General features: G+C 57.3%; 8 protein-coding genes across 8 annotated transcripts; 3 read left to right on the top strand and 5 right to left on the bottom strand.

The window, feature by feature from the left end:
- Nucleotides 1–424: 424 nt before the first annotated feature.
- SODALDRAFT_316365 (hypothetical protein) lies at nucleotides 425–2,308 on the bottom strand (the record flags this gene model as incomplete). The annotated part of the gene is made up of 2 exons (XM_028609312.1): nucleotides 425–1,898; nucleotides 2,013–2,308. The coding sequence occupies 2 exons, from the start codon at nucleotides 2,306–2,308 to the stop codon at nucleotides 425–427; spliced, it is 1,770 nt and encodes a 589-aa protein (XP_028463884.1).
- Nucleotides 2,309–4,104: 1,796 nt separating this feature from the next.
- Nucleotides 4,105–6,015, top strand: SODALDRAFT_362938 (hypothetical protein; the record flags this gene model as incomplete). The annotated part of the gene is made up of 9 exons (XM_028614513.1): nucleotides 4,105–4,477; nucleotides 4,583–4,606; nucleotides 4,643–4,733; nucleotides 4,878–5,073; nucleotides 5,166–5,195; nucleotides 5,320–5,467; nucleotides 5,716–5,795; nucleotides 5,825–5,945; nucleotides 5,969–6,015. 9 exons carry the CDS (start codon nucleotides 4,105–4,107, stop codon nucleotides 6,013–6,015), a joined length of 1,110 nt encoding a protein of 369 aa, XP_028463883.1.
- Nucleotides 6,016–6,186: 171 nt separating this feature from the next.
- Nucleotides 6,187–8,916, top strand: SODALDRAFT_282676 (hypothetical protein; the record flags this gene model as incomplete). The annotated part of the gene is made up of 2 exons (XM_028608352.1): nucleotides 6,187–6,324; nucleotides 6,442–8,916. The coding sequence occupies 2 exons, from the start codon at nucleotides 6,187–6,189 to the stop codon at nucleotides 8,914–8,916; spliced, it is 2,613 nt and encodes an 870-aa protein (XP_028463882.1).
- Nucleotides 8,917–9,625: 709 nt separating this feature from the next.
- On the bottom strand, nucleotides 9,626–10,262 carry SODALDRAFT_262682 (hypothetical protein; the record flags this gene model as incomplete). Its single annotated transcript, XM_028607461.1, has 2 exons — nucleotides 9,626–9,680; nucleotides 9,790–10,262. Coding segments are annotated over 2 exons (528 nt in total), but the record flags the coding sequence as incomplete, so codon positions are not given.
- An 880-nt stretch (nucleotides 10,263–11,142) lies between these two features.
- Nucleotides 11,143–12,115, bottom strand: SODALDRAFT_57520 (hypothetical protein). Its single transcript, XM_028615493.1, has one exon. It carries the CDS (start codon nucleotides 11,889–11,891, stop codon nucleotides 11,208–11,210), a length of 684 nt encoding a protein of 227 aa, XP_028463880.1. The 5' UTR covers nucleotides 11,892–12,115; the 3' UTR covers nucleotides 11,143–11,207.
- SODALDRAFT_328458 (L-xylulose reductase) lies at nucleotides 11,873–13,242 on the bottom strand. The gene is made up of 2 exons (XM_028610700.1): nucleotides 12,816–13,242; nucleotides 11,873–12,695 (listed from the first exon to the last, which is right to left on the bottom strand). Exons 1-2 carry the CDS (start codon nucleotides 13,133–13,135, stop codon nucleotides 12,215–12,217), a joined length of 801 nt encoding a protein of 266 aa, XP_028463879.1. The 5' UTR covers nucleotides 13,136–13,242; the 3' UTR covers nucleotides 11,873–12,214.
- A 299-nt stretch (nucleotides 13,243–13,541) lies between these two features.
- Nucleotides 13,542–14,457, top strand: SODALDRAFT_362935 (hypothetical protein; the record flags this gene model as incomplete). The annotated part of the gene is made up of 6 exons (XM_028614512.1): nucleotides 13,542–13,574; nucleotides 13,639–13,675; nucleotides 13,838–13,890; nucleotides 13,962–14,004; nucleotides 14,088–14,151; nucleotides 14,217–14,457. 6 exons carry the CDS (start codon nucleotides 13,542–13,544, stop codon nucleotides 14,455–14,457), a joined length of 471 nt encoding a protein of 156 aa, XP_028463878.1.
- A 478-nt stretch (nucleotides 14,458–14,935) lies between these two features.
- SODALDRAFT_283131 (actin patch protein 1) lies at nucleotides 14,936–17,683 on the bottom strand (the record flags this gene model as incomplete). The annotated part of the gene is made up of 1 exon (XM_028608386.1): nucleotides 14,936–17,683. One exon carries the CDS (start codon nucleotides 17,681–17,683, stop codon nucleotides 14,936–14,938), a length of 2,748 nt encoding a protein of 915 aa, XP_028463877.1.
- Nucleotides 17,684–19,063: the final 1,380 nt, after the last annotated feature.

Genomic DNA, 19,063 nt, shown 5'->3' with positions numbered 1-19,063 from the left:
CAACGCGCGTCCTTCTTGACTACTTCCTCCGTCGCTCAGAGAGAGTGAACCGAGGGGAAGAGTCGAGGGCATGGGTCGTTGACTTCGACTGGGTTGGTCACTAAAAAGGGCTCGGGCTCCGGCGTCTAGAGATGTAGCTTGAGAATTCAGAGCAGGCTGCCAAACGTGCATTGATGAACACATGATCACGGCTTTTTTCTTCTTTTTTTTTCTTCATTCGGGTTTTATTTTTCCTGCTCTTGATCTTTGGTCGTTGGTTCTTCCCGACTCCATGCAAGCTGCTACTATTGTCCATCTCGCCTGTGAATGAATCAAATGCCTCGTGATGGGTATCGTAGGTCTATCTCATTTCTCGGGTTGTTGATTTCACATCATACGCCATATATTCCGGTGTCCCTCCGGTTCCTCTTTCTGCAATGCATCTTTACCCTCGGGCTATCCTGCCGAGGCCGAGAACACACCAATACGCCAGCTCCCTCTTCTCCCTGGCCTCCTTATTATCCCTGGTCGTGGTAGAGCTGCCCACGTCGTCCCGCGTATCAGCCTCCCACTCGACCCTTACAAACATGGGTATCTCCAACACATCCTCATCTTCTTTCAGGGGGCTCCGGTCGGGTTCCTCCCCCCCCGGGCCCGGCGGCAAACCATCAAGCCGCAACGAAGCCGGAACAACCTCAACGACAATACTCACCCAGTTCCGCCCCCGCTCCCAAATCTTCCCCGGCTCAGGCTGCGCGGGCCCCCCATCCTCACCCGCTCTCCTCCTCTGCAGCTGCAGCTGCACCTCGCCCTCCTCCTTGAGCGCATCGTCCCACATGTCCGTGTTCGCGCTAATGTCGAACTGCGGACACAGCACCGTCACCGTGCTAGCGAACCGCCCGGGCGTGGCCGCCGGCGCGGCGAGCGTGACCTTGACGGGCTCGAAGATGGGATTCTGGAAGGTGAGGACGTACTGCGAGGCGCGGTGCGGCGCGAGCCACAGTTCCGCCGGCACGGGCGGCCGCAGGCCGGACGGCACGTTGTGGGACTCGGGCGCGTGGAAGGGCCGGACGGTGATGGTGGGGATGTAGCTCCCGGCGATGAGGCGGATGCGGAAGCGCGGGTTGGAGATTTTGGACTCGGGCTTGCTGATGATGTGGCGGCAGACGGGGCAGCGTTTGGACCGCTTGGTGCGGAGGAGGTAGGGGATGGGGCGGAGGTCGTCGACGAAGAGGAGGGGGTGGTGGGACGGCAACGAGGGCTGCTGTGCGAGGCGTTGGTCGGTCGAGGCGGTGTCTTCGAACGCAGAGGCGCGAAGTTTCTCGATGAGGGCCGAGTCGTCGAGGTCGGCTTCCTGGAACCCTTCGTCGAGGGTGCGGGCCTCGCGCATGACCGGGAGTCTGCCGCGCGACTGCTTGTGGCTGGCGCCGTGGCCGGCCCCCGTGTACATGCTCATGATGCGCGAGAGGGACCCGGGAGACGAGATGCCGAGGTCGGCCAGCGACCCCAATCCGGCGGCGGCTTGTGGGTTCGTCTCGTTGAGCTGGGACTGGTAAAAGGCCTTGAGCTGGGAGAATTGGAGCTCGGCGTCGACGTCGCTGTTCGTGAGCGGGGACGATGGCGATTCGGGGTCCCCCTCCTTCTCTTTCCGCGAGCGCTCTCTGAACTCCTTGGCGGTCAGGCGCGGCTTGCCTCCGTTGGACATCTTGGCCAGCTGCTGGTAGATCCCGTTGGGCTTGTCGAATTGTATGCCGATCTCGGTGGAGCTCCAGTTACAGTAGGAGCAGGTCAGGACGTAAGGGCCGGTCGGTTGGGCGGTATTGTCGGCGGCGAGGAGGGTAGGTTCAGGAGGGGCCTCGAGACTGGTGACGACGAGGGGTCCTATGCAGATGGGGCACTGGAAGCAACTCCGCGTGCACCTGGGCGAGTGTGAGCAGATTGCAGAAGACCTTTGTACAAGTCCTTGTTGGTGCAAAGTCGAATGGACTGGGGAGTAAGAGCTCGGAAGCCCGATAACGCAAACCGCAACGTACCGGTTTCCCTCAGTTTTAAGGTTGCTGCTGGGCACCTCGAACAGACAGCTGGGACAGTAGTAGGTGACGATTTCTTCGTTCACGCAGCGAGGACAACGAATCTGATGACAGTCCTCGCAGTATAGAAGGTACTCGAGAGGATAGAGGCTGTAATTGGCGCGAGGCGCGCGAGGATCGAAGGTGCGGTCATCGTCTTCGGGTTCCGTCTTGTCGTCGGAGGTTGGTGCTCCCGAGGGGGAGAAGCTGGTATCGGAACAAGGGCATTGGATGTAGGTGTAGGGGGTTAAGGGTGCCATGTCTGCCTCCCGTCGTCCCTGGGACGACCGCGCATGTATCAGGGGGTTGGGCGGCGCAGGACGACGGCGGACGACGGCGGAACAATTCGTTGTGGGTGATGGACCTTTCGGGTCGCAGCTGGACGTTAAGAGGACGCGAGAGAAGAGACAGTGCTTGGTACAGTTCGTTCCCAGTTTCCTGCACTGTATGATAGAGTGTGATGGAGGTTTCTACCTACCTTATCTTATCCTATCTTATCAATATACCTTATCGCTATCGTCTGATCTTATCGTAAGATATCGCAGATTCATTGCATTGTATCCGTAAGGTCCTGAGGTACCTTAGGTACCGTACCTTGGCTTAAGGTACGCAGGTACATGAATGTAATTGCTTGCTAAGGTGAATCTTGTGATCTCATGTGTTTCGTCCATGTTTCATACTTGGTGCCTCTTTCCTTCTCGTCCTCCCCGTGTGATTTCCACCATCGTGGACGAACCCAACCATCACCTCGATTATTTCTTCGGTGAGTGTCTTTCTCAGCGCGCCACACGGCGTACCAATTTCGAATGCAACGACCCGTCTCTATTTGCAGGAAGCATTTGCAGGAAGCATCACTCGACTCGACTCGACTCGTCAGTGACACAGCTTTTCGGTCTTCACCTTCATCTTGCACATTCGTCCGGGAGCGAACGATCTGCATTTGCATCCATGCATTTATTGATCGACGGCATTTGCTTTCATCGATTTCGCCAGCTGCGTTTATCAGGTCTGGAACCGGTGTCTCCACGGAGCTGGCTTTCGTGTCTCTGGCCGATGATGAACACCAAACCCAAAGAGTGAGGATTCCAAGGACCAAAGGCCAGGCCAGGCCAGGCCAGGCTCGGCAGGCATGCGTGCGTGCGTCATGATGCCGGGCATCTCTCTTGTGTACGAAGTAGTAGAGCGAGGGCGTGTATTGCTCCCCGCAGCAAGTCGCTACGGTCAACCGCCTTGCACGGTGGTCCAGAAATGAAGGCCGACAGAAAGACGGATAACCTACAACTGACTCGGACGCTTGCCTGCCTGGCCGGACATGGATTTCCTTCCCGTTTTACCATCTTCTTCCGTTGTCTCGGACTCGGGCCCCCAACGTCCCGCATCCGGTATGTTCCTGGAAGGGAGTCAGCGAAGGAGGAGCCGATCTAGCTTTCGTGATGCTGCATCACCGGCTGCTTCGGCGGAGGCAATGACCGAGTTCGGATGTGAATGCTTTGCTTCACTGATGGATTATCATCGACAGTCCCCGAGAGAGTCATTTTGCAGTCGATACGTGACACGAGCACGATACAGCATACCGGTAGAGGCCCAGCAACCGAAACATAGGGGCCTGGCGCCCCGCATGCAATCGATATGTTCGGTGAACACATAGAGATGCATGCACATGGGAATTCGGGGATCATTATGTATTCGGCTCCTCGCGGTCCCGATACATGACGTGCTGCAAAGTTGCACAGAAACCCTAATAATCATGAGAGTTTATGATTTTCTGGACCGAAAATGACCGCCCAGTGGCACAGATGACGTTCACCACAGTGCACAGATAGGCTTTTTCGTTTCCAAGCTACGGGTTTCCGCAGATTAGCCAAGGCCGAATACACCGGAGCCCTCATTACGATGACGAGGAATGTGCATTGATAAGGGGTCATCTTTGCACAATTCTACGGCACGCACGCCCATGTGGGGAAAGCAAGGCATTGGCTCCTTCGCGATCTCTGGAGAAAAAAAGAAGAAAAAAAGGAGAAGGAAAACATCTCTGTGGCAACGTGACGCTAAGAAGATGGCGGGTCCCTGTTTGGTTGCCCTTCGCTTTGCTAACAAGCTTGTGTCAAACCGCCCGTCGGGGAGCTTCTCTGGGAGCTCAAGCTTCGAGCTTCAGACGAACCCGCGTGCAGCTCCGATGTTCAATCGGGACCATGCCCTATTGGGAGCTTTGGTGATACGAAGGACTCGGTGCAACGCGACATTAGAAGGTCGAAGGTCGAAGGTCGACGGTCGACGGTCGACGGTGCGAATAGGGAAAATACATAGGAAACGACAGCAAAGGGAGACCATCGTCGGGAGCAACGAGCAAGGGATGGAGATGGATCTTCGGATCATTTCTCATCACACCAACCCCACTCGGTGGCTCGGCATTCCTTGTCGTCGATCATGTTCAGGGGTAGAGTAGAGCTCATGCTATGCTCACGATCATCCTCTTTGCTTTCGTCCTGCTCATACGAAGACTGATGCTCATACTTTTGCATCGGCCTGCACAGCTTCCAAGATTCTCTCTCAAAAACGTCAGTGAACGGACCGACCAGACCACTCGGTTTCAGTCTTCACCGCTGCCGTCGCATACATCTATCTGTACTATCTGGTGTTTATCAGCTGCACGTCGGGACGCCTCTCGGCCCTACGACGTATGTTGTACGTACATGCTCGCCCACTGCACTGAACTGAACTGAACTGGCACAAATCGATCCAAATCCAAATCTCCCTGGTCCACTTTGTTGTGCCAGCTCAGTAATACAACTAACCTTGCAATGCTCATTACATTACATTACATTACAGCCCCCGTTTCACTAGCGCACATCTAGCACGATCTGGTGATGGCGACGAGTTGCACAGTCCGGTCCCTCCCAGTCAAGCGACTCGACTCGACTCGACTCGACTCGACTCGAATCCAAAAGGGGTGGCTCTCGGACCTGACCTGACGCCATCGTCGCCGACGCCGATGCTGAATGATGAGCAAAGCTGCTGTTTCTCTGTACGATCGTACTGATCGCATCGCTCAAGGAAAACCCGACATTCCGCCAAGAGTTCTAAAGGAAATGGCATAGATTTGTCTCACCCGACAAGCAGCCCGTGCCCAACAACCTTCGAACTAAGGTGAGCCGGGCCATAATAAAATTCTTTGAATTCTTCCCATAACCGGAACGAAAGGCTGACTGGCTGGCTTATGGGTAGCTTCATTTCGTTCTTCATTCTTCTTTTTCTCTTCTTCTTCTTCGAGACAAATCCCCGTCCTCGTCCCGTCCTCGTCCCGTCCTGTATCCCGCCCAACACCGACGCATTCCTCACGCTCTTTCGTACTTTTGTTTTCGTCCGACCCGGAGCCGACAGACCGCAAGCGGCACCGTTTCCGCAATCCGTCCGCGAACGTACATGGCCTGCGTCTATCTCTCTCACTGTCCGCGCCTGTAATGGGGAGCCACGGACGTAACCCTAACCAGTGCAGTCATGTCGAGTAACCTTTACAAATCGATTCCAACATCATCTCCCGAGCTGGCCCGATACCCCGGACACCATTACAAGGCCTATATTTTCTTTGTTATTATTATTCTTTTCTTCTTCTTTTTTTTTCTCTTCTTTCGTTTTCGACCCCTCCTGACGCATCTCGGATTTACAGGTGACAGACCCTCACAAGAGAGAGAAGGACGGGACTGGAAACCTTCTAGCGCAAGATCAGATCTTAAGACGTCCGTCCAGGTTGACGCGCCCAACTCAATCCGTGCTAGGTCGAGCTAGAATATCTGGATTCGTCCCGTCCTGATCGCGGTCATCGCATCATCATCCATTCTCCCTCCCCCTCACCCCGCTTCCTTTCCACCCCGCCAACCCTCTCTCCCAAACTCTCTTGTGCTCCCAACCCCTTACCCTAGTCGGGGCGATCACACGCACCCTGCGCGGTGCTACCGACGGGGAATAATTGTCTCTTAACGAACTGGCCCCTCAACCATCTCCATCCCTCCTTTCCCCCCCCTCCCCCCTCTCGTCCTTGTGTTCTTGCACTGGTCGGGTTCACCACACAACGACCATGTCGGTATCAACCGCGCCCCCTGGGTACCGACGCCCGACGAGCATGAGCCAGACCCATACCATGCCGTCTCGAGCTCACAGCTGGTCCTCACGACCACAATGTGGTTCCTTGACGGGAGGCCGAGCTTCTCTTCTCCCCCGGGTGAAGAGATGGGATGGCGCGGCTCGGTCTTCTGCTGACTGGGATTGCACGAGGAGGGTGAGTATTTATACTGCTCCGCTGGGCCTCTCTCGTCTACAGTGACGTTTGGTGGCATTGATGGACGAGTAATGGACGAGCAATGGACGAGCAACTCACCCGATATTTCTTGTATAGGACCCGGAGCTGTGGCTTCCACACAGCAACTGCTTTATTCACTTGTGTGGTAAGGGTCAAGCACGGAGAGGAGCCACCTTTAGGCTACCCATGGGCCCGTTGCTGGCGGCCAAATGCCATCCCCTGATCCAGCGTTTCATTGCCCACGACGTGCCCGAGGCGTGCTCTCCGGGATCGATGCCCGGCCATCATCCGTTGAACGACCTGGACTTCTGGCACCGCCTGAACCCGACAAAGAGAGTCGACCTTTTCATCCCCCCGCCCCTAGGAGCTGACAGGCGTGAGGCGTTCCTCTACCACCTCGCGGTCCGAAACCTGTTCGCGTGGGTCTTCCGCAAGTCCCTGGTCGGCGAATACCTGGGTTCCGCCTTGGTCGCACTCCTTAACCTCATGTCCGAGTTCAGATCCCACGACGCCGACCATGTCGCCGATCTGATGGACTACCTGGAGGACGAGGGCTACCTGAACATCGGCAACGAGCCGACCCATGCGCTAGCCGTGCTACGCTTGGCCGAGGTCTTCCAGTTGCGTGATCTTTTCATCAACGCATTCGCTCACTGTGCCGGGATGAGCGAGCACCTCTTTTCGACCCCGGAATACCAACTCATCAGCTCCGTCTCCAAGAGGCTGATACGCCGGGCCCGTGTCGAGATGGACTTGCGACTGAGCAAAGCCGGCAACATGCTGCGCACATTTCTTCAAGACGAGCTCTCCGAAAGTTTCCTCGGGCTTCCTCCGGGCGGAAGAGCACACCTCGAACGCTTCCGCTCCTTCATTTTCGCTTTCTATTCCACCAAGCTCGGGTACTATCCCCCGCCGTCGACGGATGCCCGTAGCACCATCTTCGAGCCCGAGATCTACCGTCGGATGTTCGACGACTTCAAAGCTCTCTACGAGCTCCTCGTCGACGAACGCTTCACGCCGGCCGAGACCACGCCGCCTCTCGCCCGGGGAAGCATCTGCGTCATGCAGACGGTGCACTCCTTCGATCTTCGGTGCCGGTACGACTCCCTCCCGCACCCGTTACCCCTGCTCCCCGATGTTCCATCCACGCCTCCCCCGTCCCGTCGGTTTGCGTGGTTCTCGGTCATGACCAAGCAGGACAAGCAGCGACCGGACAGCCGACTGCTTTCTCAAGCGGCGCTCACCCGCGCCTCGAACCACCGCAAGCACGGCATCCTCCAAAACGAACTCGTCCAGGCGTACCGGAGGTTCGAGGAGCTGTCTGTTCCGCTTTCCCCCGGCCGAGGCGACCGCCACGAGAAGATCGACCTCCTCGATGCCCGCAAGGCACGCTGGATATTCATATACTCGGTCTACCAAGCGCTGCGCTCCTGCACACGCATCCCGGCCGAGGTGAGAGACCGCAACGTCGAATACAACATGGCCGTATCGACCGAAAATCTGGCCCCGTGGATGGAAGGCGAGAAGGTGAGGCTAGGCAGCTTCATCCAGTCCAAGACGGCCGAACCGCGCCCCAGCCGGGCGCCCTCCATGCCGGAACGCACCTGGAGCATCCAGGCCACCCCCACACGCGTCATCGAAATCAAGCCGGACATTGACTACTTCGCCCTCACGCACCAAAACACCCCGGCAGAGCGGTCAACGACGTCGTCCAACTCGCCCAGCATTCCCGAACGCACGCGCAGCCTGAGCCGGACCCTCTCCCTCTCCCTCTCCCTCTCCCGCAACAACACGCTCCGACGCTCGCTGACCCTCCTCAAGGGCCGCCAAAAACAAGCATCCGAACCGTCCTCGCCAGCGCGAAAGACCAAGACCACTCCGGCTTACCACGAGATCGTAGTCCACGGCTACGGGAACGGGACGCACGCGGTCAGCGCCGACCCGGAGGAGCTGGGAGCCGAGTCGCCCCCGTCAGGGACCGCAGAGAGCAGCGTCTCGGGCGAATCGTATTCCACTGCGCCGTCGAACCCGGAGAGCGTAGTCACGACCGACACGCCGCTTTCGTCCGTCCCCGCTAGCCTGTATCAGGCTTCTACGGGTGCTTTCTCCCCCAAGCTGAACAGTTCCGAGACGACGAAGCCGATGTCCTCGACGCGTTCCCGTCGCCGCGAGGCCCGTTCGTACGTTGGTCCGACGCGGGCACCACCCGAACACCTCGCCATGACCCCTTCGTCGTTGTCGTCGTCCTCGTCCTCCTCCTTCTCCTCTTCTTCGTCCCGGCCTCGGAGTCTTGTGCCTGATATGGAGGGTCGAGTTCAGGGGATGGTGGGTGGTGAGGGGAGTGCGGATTACGTACACGCCTACATGGCGCTGGTGGGAGGAGGGGGAGGAGGAGGAGGAGGAGGACACCACTGTTACAAGATCCAGTCGTCGTCCCGGTCGCGCACCATGGGTTGCGATTTGACGCCGGCGCTGGAGGAGGACGAGGACATTCGCCCTGTGTGGGAGCAGTTTCACGATTTGGGAGGGTTGAAGCGTCCCGGACCTGCGCCTACCACGACGAAGAGCTAACGTCTTCTAGCTTTCTCTTTTTTTTTTCCCCCGTTCTTTTCTTCCTCCCCTGACATCATCCAACATGTGATACCTCCAGGACCTACCGGTTCATACATGCTGGGCAATGTCTCCTTCTTTCCCCTGCACAGCTTCCCTAAAAGTCCTGTCGACCACAGACTGCTCGACAGTCTCCCTTCGTTGTACCAACCCTCTTTTGTATTCGTCTCTCTCCCCCGCCTCTTTATGGTCACATGGATTTTGATACCCGATACCCCATCACTCCTTAAGGTTCTTGGAGGTGAAGAAGCGCGATGCTTCAGCGACTGTTTTCGGTTAGTTGGCTTGCCGTCTTTCATGCGCCGGTCGTTAATGGAAGGTAAAAGCAAAAAGAAGAATGATAGTGATCCAAAAAGCAGCGATGTTGTATTACACACTTTCCATCTTGCTGTGGGACAAAAACCCAGGATGAGGGCCGACAATCAGCAGAGCGCATCGCAGGCTGTGTCTGTATAGGTAGGCCTATTGTATGTACCGCATTATTATTAAAAACAGGCCGTGCTCGTCGTCCGTCGTGCTTGGTCCCAGTCGCCTAATGTCATATTGTCGAAAAAAGAAAAGAAAAAAAATTAAAAAAAAATTTAAACCATGTCCAGCGTCGCAACTCAAAAGGGCACCAATACTCTCACTCCGACTTGTTGACCGCCACAGAAAGAGTCAACCGATCGAGAATCTCGCGGCCCATGGAGAAAATCAGGTAAGTGGGCCCGACAAGCCATGCGCCGCTAGGTAGGTAATGAAGACAACCCCCGTCAGTATGCTCTAGTCGATACGTCTCGTGAAAAGCAAAGACAGCGAGAGAGAGAAGAAGGAAAAAAAAAAAAAAAAACTCACTTGGGAATAACCCAAAGGAAGAAAAGGGTAACGGCATCATTATGCCCAATATTATCAAAGTCGGCAAAATACTCCTTAGCCCAGTAAAGGACCGTCTTGCTGAGCGTCATGACAGCGGCACTAAACCCGACCAACAACCCCAGCGCATTCTGCCTCCCCGCCGCCGCCGCCGCCGGCCTGGACGTCAACCGACCCCCCCGCCCCCGCAGCGCGAGCCACAAGTAGACGACATACATAGCCGACTCGAACAGGTTCAGCAGTCCCTGGGCGGCCGTGAATCCGTCGCGGGCATCCCAGGCCTTGAAGCCGTACACGCCGTCGACCGTGCCGTAGAGGGCGTAGGGCGTCCAGAGGGGCCGGTGCAGCGAGCCGCCCGGCATGGTGTGCGGGCGGAGGAGGACGTAGCCGGTGTCCCAGGCCACGAGGGGGAGGGAGATGGCCATCCAGAGGAGGGTGAGGCGGGATGGCGTGTGGGGTTGGGGTTGGGGTTGGGGGGCGGGCTTGGCTGATGGTCGCGACGGGGCCGGCGATGCGCGGGGGGGCGGAGACGCGGAGGAGGAGGCGGCGGCGGGGGATTTGCGTCTCTTGACGGTGCGTTGCGGCTTTGGGGAGAGGAGGTCTTCGGGGTCGGGGGTGGATGAGGTGAGGGGGTCGGCGGTGGCGGAGCGGGAGGTTGAGCGGGTTGAAACCATGATGGGCGGCGGTGCGACGGGGTGTGATGCGCCGGGTGTGATGCGCCGGGTGTGATGCGCCGGGTGTGATGCGACGGGGTGTGATGCGACGGAATGTGATGCGACGGAATGTGATGCGACGGAATGTGATGCGATCCAACGCGACGCGATACGATGCGATACGATGCGATGGTGCGATGCGATGCGCTGCGCTGTAAGTGGGAGTTATGCGAGATGTCGAATATTGAGTGTTGCTTGAACGGTGAAGGGTGGAGAGAAAGAACGGGTAAAAAACAAAGATGGAGAGGAGGCGAGCGGAAAGACAACTGACGGGTCGCGTCTTCCCCCTGCTCCCTGGCCCCTCGGGGTCACCTGCCCGAGGAGCGACGAAAAGGGTCCCTGAGGATTCAGTGCGGGGAGATTGAAGGGAACCTTGAAAATGAGGCTTGATGTGTGATTGGTCGAGTCTCCTGACTTCGGCCAACGGATGCACGTCTCCGGGAGATGATCCCATTAGTCATCTGGTTTTTGGTGTGTACGTAAGCGTAAGTACAAGGGGTACCGTACCGTATTCGATGAAGCCATCCCCGCATCTCGGACAAGGACAAACTTGGGTTCCGAATACGACGTGTCGACGTTTTCCGTCAGGATTGCGGGGGGAGTTATTTTCACGTCTTCCCAACTCTGATTCAACTTCATCCATATCCCATTACTCTGTGGACATTCTTCTTCTCTCTGTAGATGAATTCAAATACTCAGATTGACTCCTATTCTATCGCAGAACGTCCCTCCGCTTTGCAACCGCGCCGTCCGCGAACTGTAACGAATCGTACGATGCCCGAACCCCGTCACGATGCGTGAATTCCCCAGAGCATGGACGTCCTCGCTGCTTCCATACGCATCTCGTAGGTTTACACAAAAACAGTCGACAGTTGTCGGTGATCTCGTAGCATTATGACTGCAGGTCGCTGGGTCCGGAGGAAGGAAGAAGATGGATGTGTCTATGCGTTGACTGCGCGGTTGGACAATGTGCCTCGATTTATGTCCATCAACTGCGTTATATCTGACTTGCAGGCCCTGAGTTGTGCACGATCGAATGCGAATGCGATGCGAACGTGAATACGTACCGCCGGGCACACCTCGACTCTTGGGATCACGCGACCCCAATGCCCAGGCACACATTCTAGGAAGGCAGAGGAGGAGCGGCCCTGGGGTATTTAAGCTTACCTTTGGGAAAAGGCCATCACCAGCTCGAAGGCGGTGCAGTGGAATGCACTCAGGACAAACGCGCTGGCGGTTATCAGAGAGGTTACCGACTGGCACCGAGTTCGAAACGCGATCCGAGTACCGGCAGCGATTTTTTGACAACCCCGACGACAAGATATGTAGGGACATACGACACCGAGTCCCGAACTCTTTTTGCACTTGCATCTAACTTTCTTTTTGTTTATAAAGCAGAGTATACCAAGTATTTGATATAGAGAGGAAAAGAGATCTATCATTGTGTGCGTATAGTAGACCGGTCTTCCTCACCTAGAGAGTCGTGACAATACAAGATAATCAGCACTTAAAAATATACTCTATTCGAGATTCAGCGCATACATTGATGCGTCCCTATTCTTTTTTTCAAGAACTCTACATGTCTGTCCCATTTCGAAAGACATCAAAGCGAGATATATCATATCATCGCCATGTTCTCTGGAGGTAAGGTCCCTCGTCTCCTCCCCCCACCGGCCACCGCACGACCCGCCCGCCTATCGGCAGACATATCCACCGTCCACGATGATATCCGCGCCCGTGGTATACGAGCTCGCATCGCTGACGAGGTAGACATAGGCGCCCTTGAGCTCCTTGGCATCGCCCTGGCGTCCCATGGGGATCATGGAGAGCCAGATGTCCTGGGTGTCCTTGTCGACAAAGTCGGACAGGCCGGTGTCGATGTAGCCGGGCGAGACGGAGTTGACGCGGGCGAAGCCGCGCCACTCGTTGGCGAGCGACTTGGCCATGTGGATGCAGCCGGCCTTGGCGACGTTGTACGAGGTCTGCTCCTGCGGGAAGTTGGCGATGTGGCCGGACATGGACGAGGTGATGACGAAGGAGCCGGTGCCGCGCTCGCGGAAGTGCGCGCCCACGGCCTTGGCGCAGTAGGCGGTGCCGTTGAGGTCGATCTGGATGACGTGGTCCCAGGCCTCTTTGGAGCCGTCGATGACGCCCGAGTCGGCGGTAGCACCGGCGCTAGGGGGGTGTCAGCAAGTGTAAGAAATAATAAAGAGGATAAAGAGATGAAGGGGAACAAGGAGAAGAAGGAGAGGGAAAAGAAAAAAAAAAAGAAGAAGTAAAGAACATGAAACGTACTTGGCAATAAACGCATCAATCTTGCCGAAATCGGCAAGGACATCTTTGACGAGGGCCTCCACCGAGCCGTAGTCGCTAATGTTGCACTTGTAGGCCTTGGCCTTGACGCCGTACTGCTGCTGGAGCTCGGCCACGTTCTTGTCGGCGCCCTCCTTGCGAGACGAGTAGGTGATGGCGATGTCGGCGCCCATCTCGGCACAACCGCGGGCGGCCTCGATGCCCATGCCGCGGGGGCCGGAAGCGCCGGTGACGACGACGACCTTGCCCTTGAGGGAAAAGAGGTCGAGCAGGCTGCTGGCCTTGGGGATTTCGATGGGCATCTTGGCTGATGGGGGGAGGCCGGGGCGATGGCGACGGACTATAGAATTCGAGGGACGGGGAGGGTTGGGTGTGAAGACGAAGAATTGGTGAGAAGACGAAGAATTGGTGATGAATGGGGAGATGGGAGGTGGGAATAAGAAAAGAAACGCAGGGGCAGAAGGGAGGAGAGGGGAAAGTCTGGCTTTTCAACTCTGGAGGGGGAACTGGGGAGAGAGTAAGCAACCAAGCAACCCCGCCCTGTCCGGTACAGGTACACTTCTTTCTTCACGTATTCGTACATTGTAACTGTATCGTGGCTGGCCGTACCTGTAGCACAGGACTTCCACTTCAGAGCTCGTCCCATGTCCATTGGAATTATTCATCTCAGCAACAGGAGCACTTGAATGTTAGGTAAGAGCTGACAATATGGATTCCTTCCTGCAGCACATCGAGCACTCCGTAGCTTAGGTAGCCATTGGAAATCACAAAGTCGGGTACATGTTATCACAGACAATATACATAGTCGCTGAGCTCAGCGCAGTCTCCTTTCCTGCACGCATGTACCCTACTTTATACTCTGTCCATGTTATCGTCCACTGGCCAACTTGTCGCAATGCTGTGTCCTGTACACGACACGTATACGTACCTTAGGAAGTACAGGCAGTAGAACTACCTTGGGTACCTACCTTACTTTGAATTGCCCCTCCTCGAAACTTGTTCAGATTTCTCCTCTTCTCTCACACTGCCACTGCCCATCCGCCCCGCCGACGTCATCGTCCGTGGAGACTATGGACTAGCTCCCCGCTTGTACACTACACGTATTTAGTCACTTACCCCACTATTCAGGACTTGACCCCTCTATGCGCACCAACCGCCGTCATCTCGGGACGTTGGAAGAAAGAAGAAGAAAAGGAAGAAGAAAAGGAAGAAGAAAATAAAAAAAGTCCCACGATTGTCCTCCTTTCCCCTGAGACCCTGGAGATCAAACGAACCCGAACCCTAACGCCAAAACCAAACCATCCCGGACAATTTCTTTGTCACACCTGTCACTGTCACACCTTTGGTAATCCACCTCCCGTCCAACCCACCAAAGACTTTCAGAATCCTCGCCAAGCAACCCAGAAGCGCCAAGGGAGGGGGGAGGGGGGAGGGGGGAGGGGAGGGGGCGCAAACGTCTGCGCCGGCATGTACCCGGCGTCTGCGGGCCATGAAACCCGCGGAAGCGACATCTTGCTACCCCTGGACTCCGTTGTCACCTCTCCTCCTCAATGCCATTGCGTCGTCTCGAGCTCCTGACGACTCGTCTCACCATTCGCAAGGTTCCACCGCTCTACCCGTGTAACCTCCCTCCCATGTTGTCCGGTTCAACCGACTTTCCCAGACCCGTAAAAATAATCAAAATATATGCCTCCTTTGCGGGGGGTGTTGGGCCTTGGTCTCGGAGTACAAACGACCTACCGTAATTCAGATAATTACATGTACATCTTGGGCTGCTACAAAGTAATGCCGGACCATCTGTCCTGATTACCGTTGCATTCCCAGGGGCTTGTTGGCTCCCAGATTGCCGGTTGACTTGCGGTCAACAACCGAATGGAACCCCCTTAGTAATCCGATACGCGTATCGGTTGCAGGCTACCAAGTACGTACTATTCATTGGTTTGCGCCACAAATAGCAGAAAATGGCGTCGAGCAGCCGCATCCGTCACCTCCGGTCCAACCACGGCGCTCATAAGCAGAGACACCTCCCTTCGTCACAACCCTCACTCACGACCCTCACTCACGACCCTCACTTACGTCCTTATCATAAAACCCCAAATCCTTTACCGCCCTCCTTTACCGCCCCTTCGTTTCCTCACCGCGTCCTCAACGAGGCCCACCGCCTCAGCAACGACATCGTCCCCCTTCCGCCACGTATACAGCGCGACCCCCTGCGCCGCCAGCGTCTCGTGCGCGCGCTGCAGCCGCCGCAACCACACCTCGACCTTCTTGTTCTGCGTGCCGCTCGGCCCCCCGAGCGGCGGGGATCCTCCCGAGGAGAGACCCGAGGACCGCGACGACGCAAAGGACGACGACGCCTTGAGCGGTGCCGAAGATGGCCGCACCGTGTCGTAGTCGTAGTCGTGGTCGTAGTCGTGGTCGTAGTCGTGGTCCTGGCCGTAGTCGTGGCCGCGGTCGTAGTCGGCGTCCATGTCGTAATGATTGTTGTATAGCGCGCGCTGGCGAATGGGCAAGGTGCGCGGGGTCGACGTGTTGCCGCCGTTCGTACCCGATGATGGAGGCGTCTCGCGACGTCGAGGTGGTGGCGGAGGAGGAGGGGGTGGATGGCTTCTATTGTGTCTTGACCCCGCGGAGTCACCGGTCGTCCGAGACACGGCCGGCCACGTCGCGCGTTCGTCACTACTTGCCGATGACTGCTGGGACGTGTTTTGCGTCTGGGAGAGGGGATGATGCGAGCGGCCGCTATTGTTGCCGCCGAGTGGCTTCCTGGGAATCGCAGGCGGCGGGACGCCCTTCGAATTGACCCGTCTCAAGACGACACCGAGGCCGATAGTATCTTGCCGGTGTACCTGTTCCGTCGACGATGCGCTTCGTAGGGAGGCCGGTTTTGCTGGTAGCGGAGGTGCTCTCTTGGTGAGGAGATCACCCGTACTAGCCGAGTGCCGCGGCTGTAGTAGTTCTAGTTGGGAGAGCGTGGCCGTGTTATTGCTAACCGGCGTCGTCTCGGGCTCCTCGGAAAAATCAATCAGATCGCCCATGGCAGGCCCGGCGGCGGATTGGGCCGGTGCCCGAGGCGGAGGGCTTGGACGGCTGCGTACCGCATCTCTAGGGTCTGGAAGCACTGGTCTTGGTCTTGGGCGAGCGTCTCCCGCGCCGAAGGAGGCGTCGAAATAACCCGTCTGCTCGGGCGTCGTGATGTCTCGGATGAAGATGGCAAGGATGCGGCCCGGATGTTCCGCCGCCAACCCTGTATAGACTTCGAGGTCGGCCTCTCCACTGTCGCCCACGAGCAAGAACTGCCGGTTGGGGAAGTCCCTGAGCAGCCGATTCAGGGTGCCGCGTTTCCGCTCGGCGACGGGCTCGAAGATGCCCTGTAACATTCCGCTGTATTGTTTGAGGTGAAGGGAGCCCGGGGGGAGGCCGGCAATCATGAAGTAGCTGGCCAGCACGGGAAACAGCTGCCAGGGGCTGTTGGAGCAGTAGTGGAAGGCCACGCCCATGGAGTGCAGCTTGTTGTACCACTCTCGCACGCCGTCGATGGTCAAGTCGTGCAGCTCGCGGACGAAGGTGTTTCGGAAGATCTCCTTGGCGCCGAAGGAGATGTTGGACCGCTTGACGGTGTCGTCGATGTCGCTGATCAAGCTGACGCCGTAAGGCTCGATGAGCTTGACATCCTGGGTGGCCGAAAGGTCCTCGTTGACCAAGACGCGGACCTGGGTCGGGATGAAGTCCAGGGGCGCTCGGATGACGAAGCGCCCGGCGTCGTTGGTCTGGACGGTGCGAGAGGCCGACTTGTCGTCGTTGTAGAAGAAGACGGTGATGGGGAGGTCGACCAGGGGTGTGGTCAGGAAGGGAGCGATCCTGGCCATCAGGTTGGCGTTGGCGACGGCGAGCTCGGCATCGTTCATCTCGCGCGCCGGCCCGTCTTGCGGCCGCGCTGCCGCTGCTGCCGCTGCTGCTGACACGGCGGCAAGTTTGGGACGTCGGGACAACCGACCCGGGGTGAGATCCATGTGGCGGTCCTGGTCGGCTGATCTCTCGCCCTCGCCCTCGCCCTCACTGTCGGGCTCGGGCGGCTCGCTGTAGCCACCTTGACTTGCTACTCGCTTCTCTTCCTGCCCCTTCATTTCGATTTCGGCCGCCTGCTCAGCGATGTTTTCTCGCTCTCTCTTCTCCTCCAGAGACTCGCGAAGGCTGACGTAGTCGGAATCTCCTCCCAAAGGCCGCCCCGGGTCGGTTTGTGGGGCGGGAACGCCACTGAGCTGGCGCGCGAGGCCGATCAAGACGCGGTTCCGCCTCGTCATGGGACCCCTGTGGGGTGAGTAGACCCAGCCCCGGACATCGACGTCGACGACGGCCTTTTCGTCCTGGTCCCTTTCCCACTGCCTGCGCCAGTAGTCCTCGTCGCGAAGACTGCCTTGGGATGTAGGGGTCTGGTTCTCGGACTCGGGCTCGAGGGTCCAGTGCCGCTTGACATGACGTTTCGCATACGAGGGGAATATGACCAGCTGGTTGTCTCCGCCGGTGGCGATGGCGACGTCGGGGAAGGAGCCGGGGATGGAGATCCTGGAGTGGAAGTCCTCGAACCCCGATTCTCCGGCGCGTGGAATGTGGGCGTAGCCTTCTTTGATCTCGTTCACGGCAGAGGCGCCGGCTCGGTAGACGTTGTTGGCCATGGCGGCGATCTTCCTGCGACGGTAGCCTCTCTCTCCAGCGGTGGGCTGGGGTTCGGTGGCGGCGGCGGCGGCGGCGGCGGCGCCATAGCTGCTGTTGCGGTTGCTATTGGTATCGCCGTACACACCCCTACCGCGACCGCCGCCGCCATTAAAGCCGCCGCCAAAGCCGGGCATGGCGTGGGACATCCTCAAAGAAGCGCCGGGCGCGGCCCTCGCATGTCCAGAAGATCGCTTTGATGGCACGGGGGGTCCCAAGAGCAGACGACGGCCTTGACGGGCGACGAGGGAGAGGGCGCCGACTATACTGAGGGTGTTTGTCTTCTGGGCGCGCCTTCGTTGGCGGTGGACGATGAAGCGGTAGAGGCGGGATTGTAGGCGGTGTTTGTAGTAGGGTAGGGTGTCGAGGTGGAAGCTGATGAGGTTCTCGCGGTAGCGGTGGCGGAGGTGGTCACGGAGGGGTTGGGGCAGGAGAAATCGGAGAGGATTCAGGGGATGAAGCGGTCGTTGGTTCGGACGTAGGGATGAATGCGGGGAGAGGAACCGCCAACGCCTGAAGGGGGCCAGGTTGTCGGTATCGACAGGGGGACCTTGGACGATCAGAAGCCAAGGTCAGGGGTCGACGGATGGGTGTAGGTGGCGGTCAGGACGAAGTCGAGACGCTCGTTGGCGGTCGTGTGCGTCGTTCGTTATTTTTAGCCCTCCGCGTGGTCTTTCGTTTCGATTTGATTGAAACGACGTTGGCCGGGGAGGTCTTGAAAGTGATATCGGCGATGATAATTGAGTACTCGACGAGGAACGAGGGCGCTGGACAGAAAAGATGCGTGTCTTCGTCTTCTGATCTTCTCGGCATGCCGAAACCTCCACGGGCTATCGATGACGGAGACAGGATAATGCTTGAGCAGGGCACATGACTGGGCCAGAATGAGAACCACCAATACGAGGTGTCGTTTTTGAACTTGGAGATGGGGACGTTTTTCGAAAACTTTGACCACGAGGCCGTGACGGATGGAAGAGAAGCTCGTGACGATGACGGTGGCAGTGGCAGACAGGGCCAGGTCTATGTATACCTTAGGTACGAATGACATAGGGTACGTTAACAGAAGAAGGAGCTTTGGAGCTTGCGAATCTCACGCGTCATCATCTCGACGCCAGTCGCTCGGCAAGGTACGAGCCACATTGCTGGTTGTACTCGTACCAGGTAAGGTACTCCAGAGGATATACGGATACGGTAAATACGGTAGGTACCTTACCTTACGTTTAGGTACCTGTAGTCAAGGGAAGTTATGTAGTAGTGATACCCTCTATTTACTTGGCTTTTCATGCGAAGAGACGCAAGACACGCGTACTTATAAGGTACTCTGAAAGCCACCGCATAAAAGGTACAGAATGGGGTACCCTAAGGTATCCAAGTACGTACTTGATATCGAAGTACCTTGATCGCCCTCTCTTCTACCATCACGACAAATAATCCCAGACTCCAAACCCTTCATCTTCACACTCCCAGTATCGACAATTAAGAGGCGCCTTTCATCCCATTATGCGACCAACTCCCCC

The sequence above is a fragment of the Sodiomyces alkalinus genome, assembly GCF_003711515.1.
Source record: "Sodiomyces alkalinus F11 unplaced genomic scaffold SODALscaffold_10, whole genome shotgun sequence".
NCBI lineage: Eukaryota > Fungi > Ascomycota > Sordariomycetes > Glomerellales > Plectosphaerellaceae > Sodiomyces > Sodiomyces alkalinus.
The sequence above is the reverse complement of the archived record's forward strand: the minus strand, read 5'-3'. Positions and strand labels throughout refer to the sequence as shown.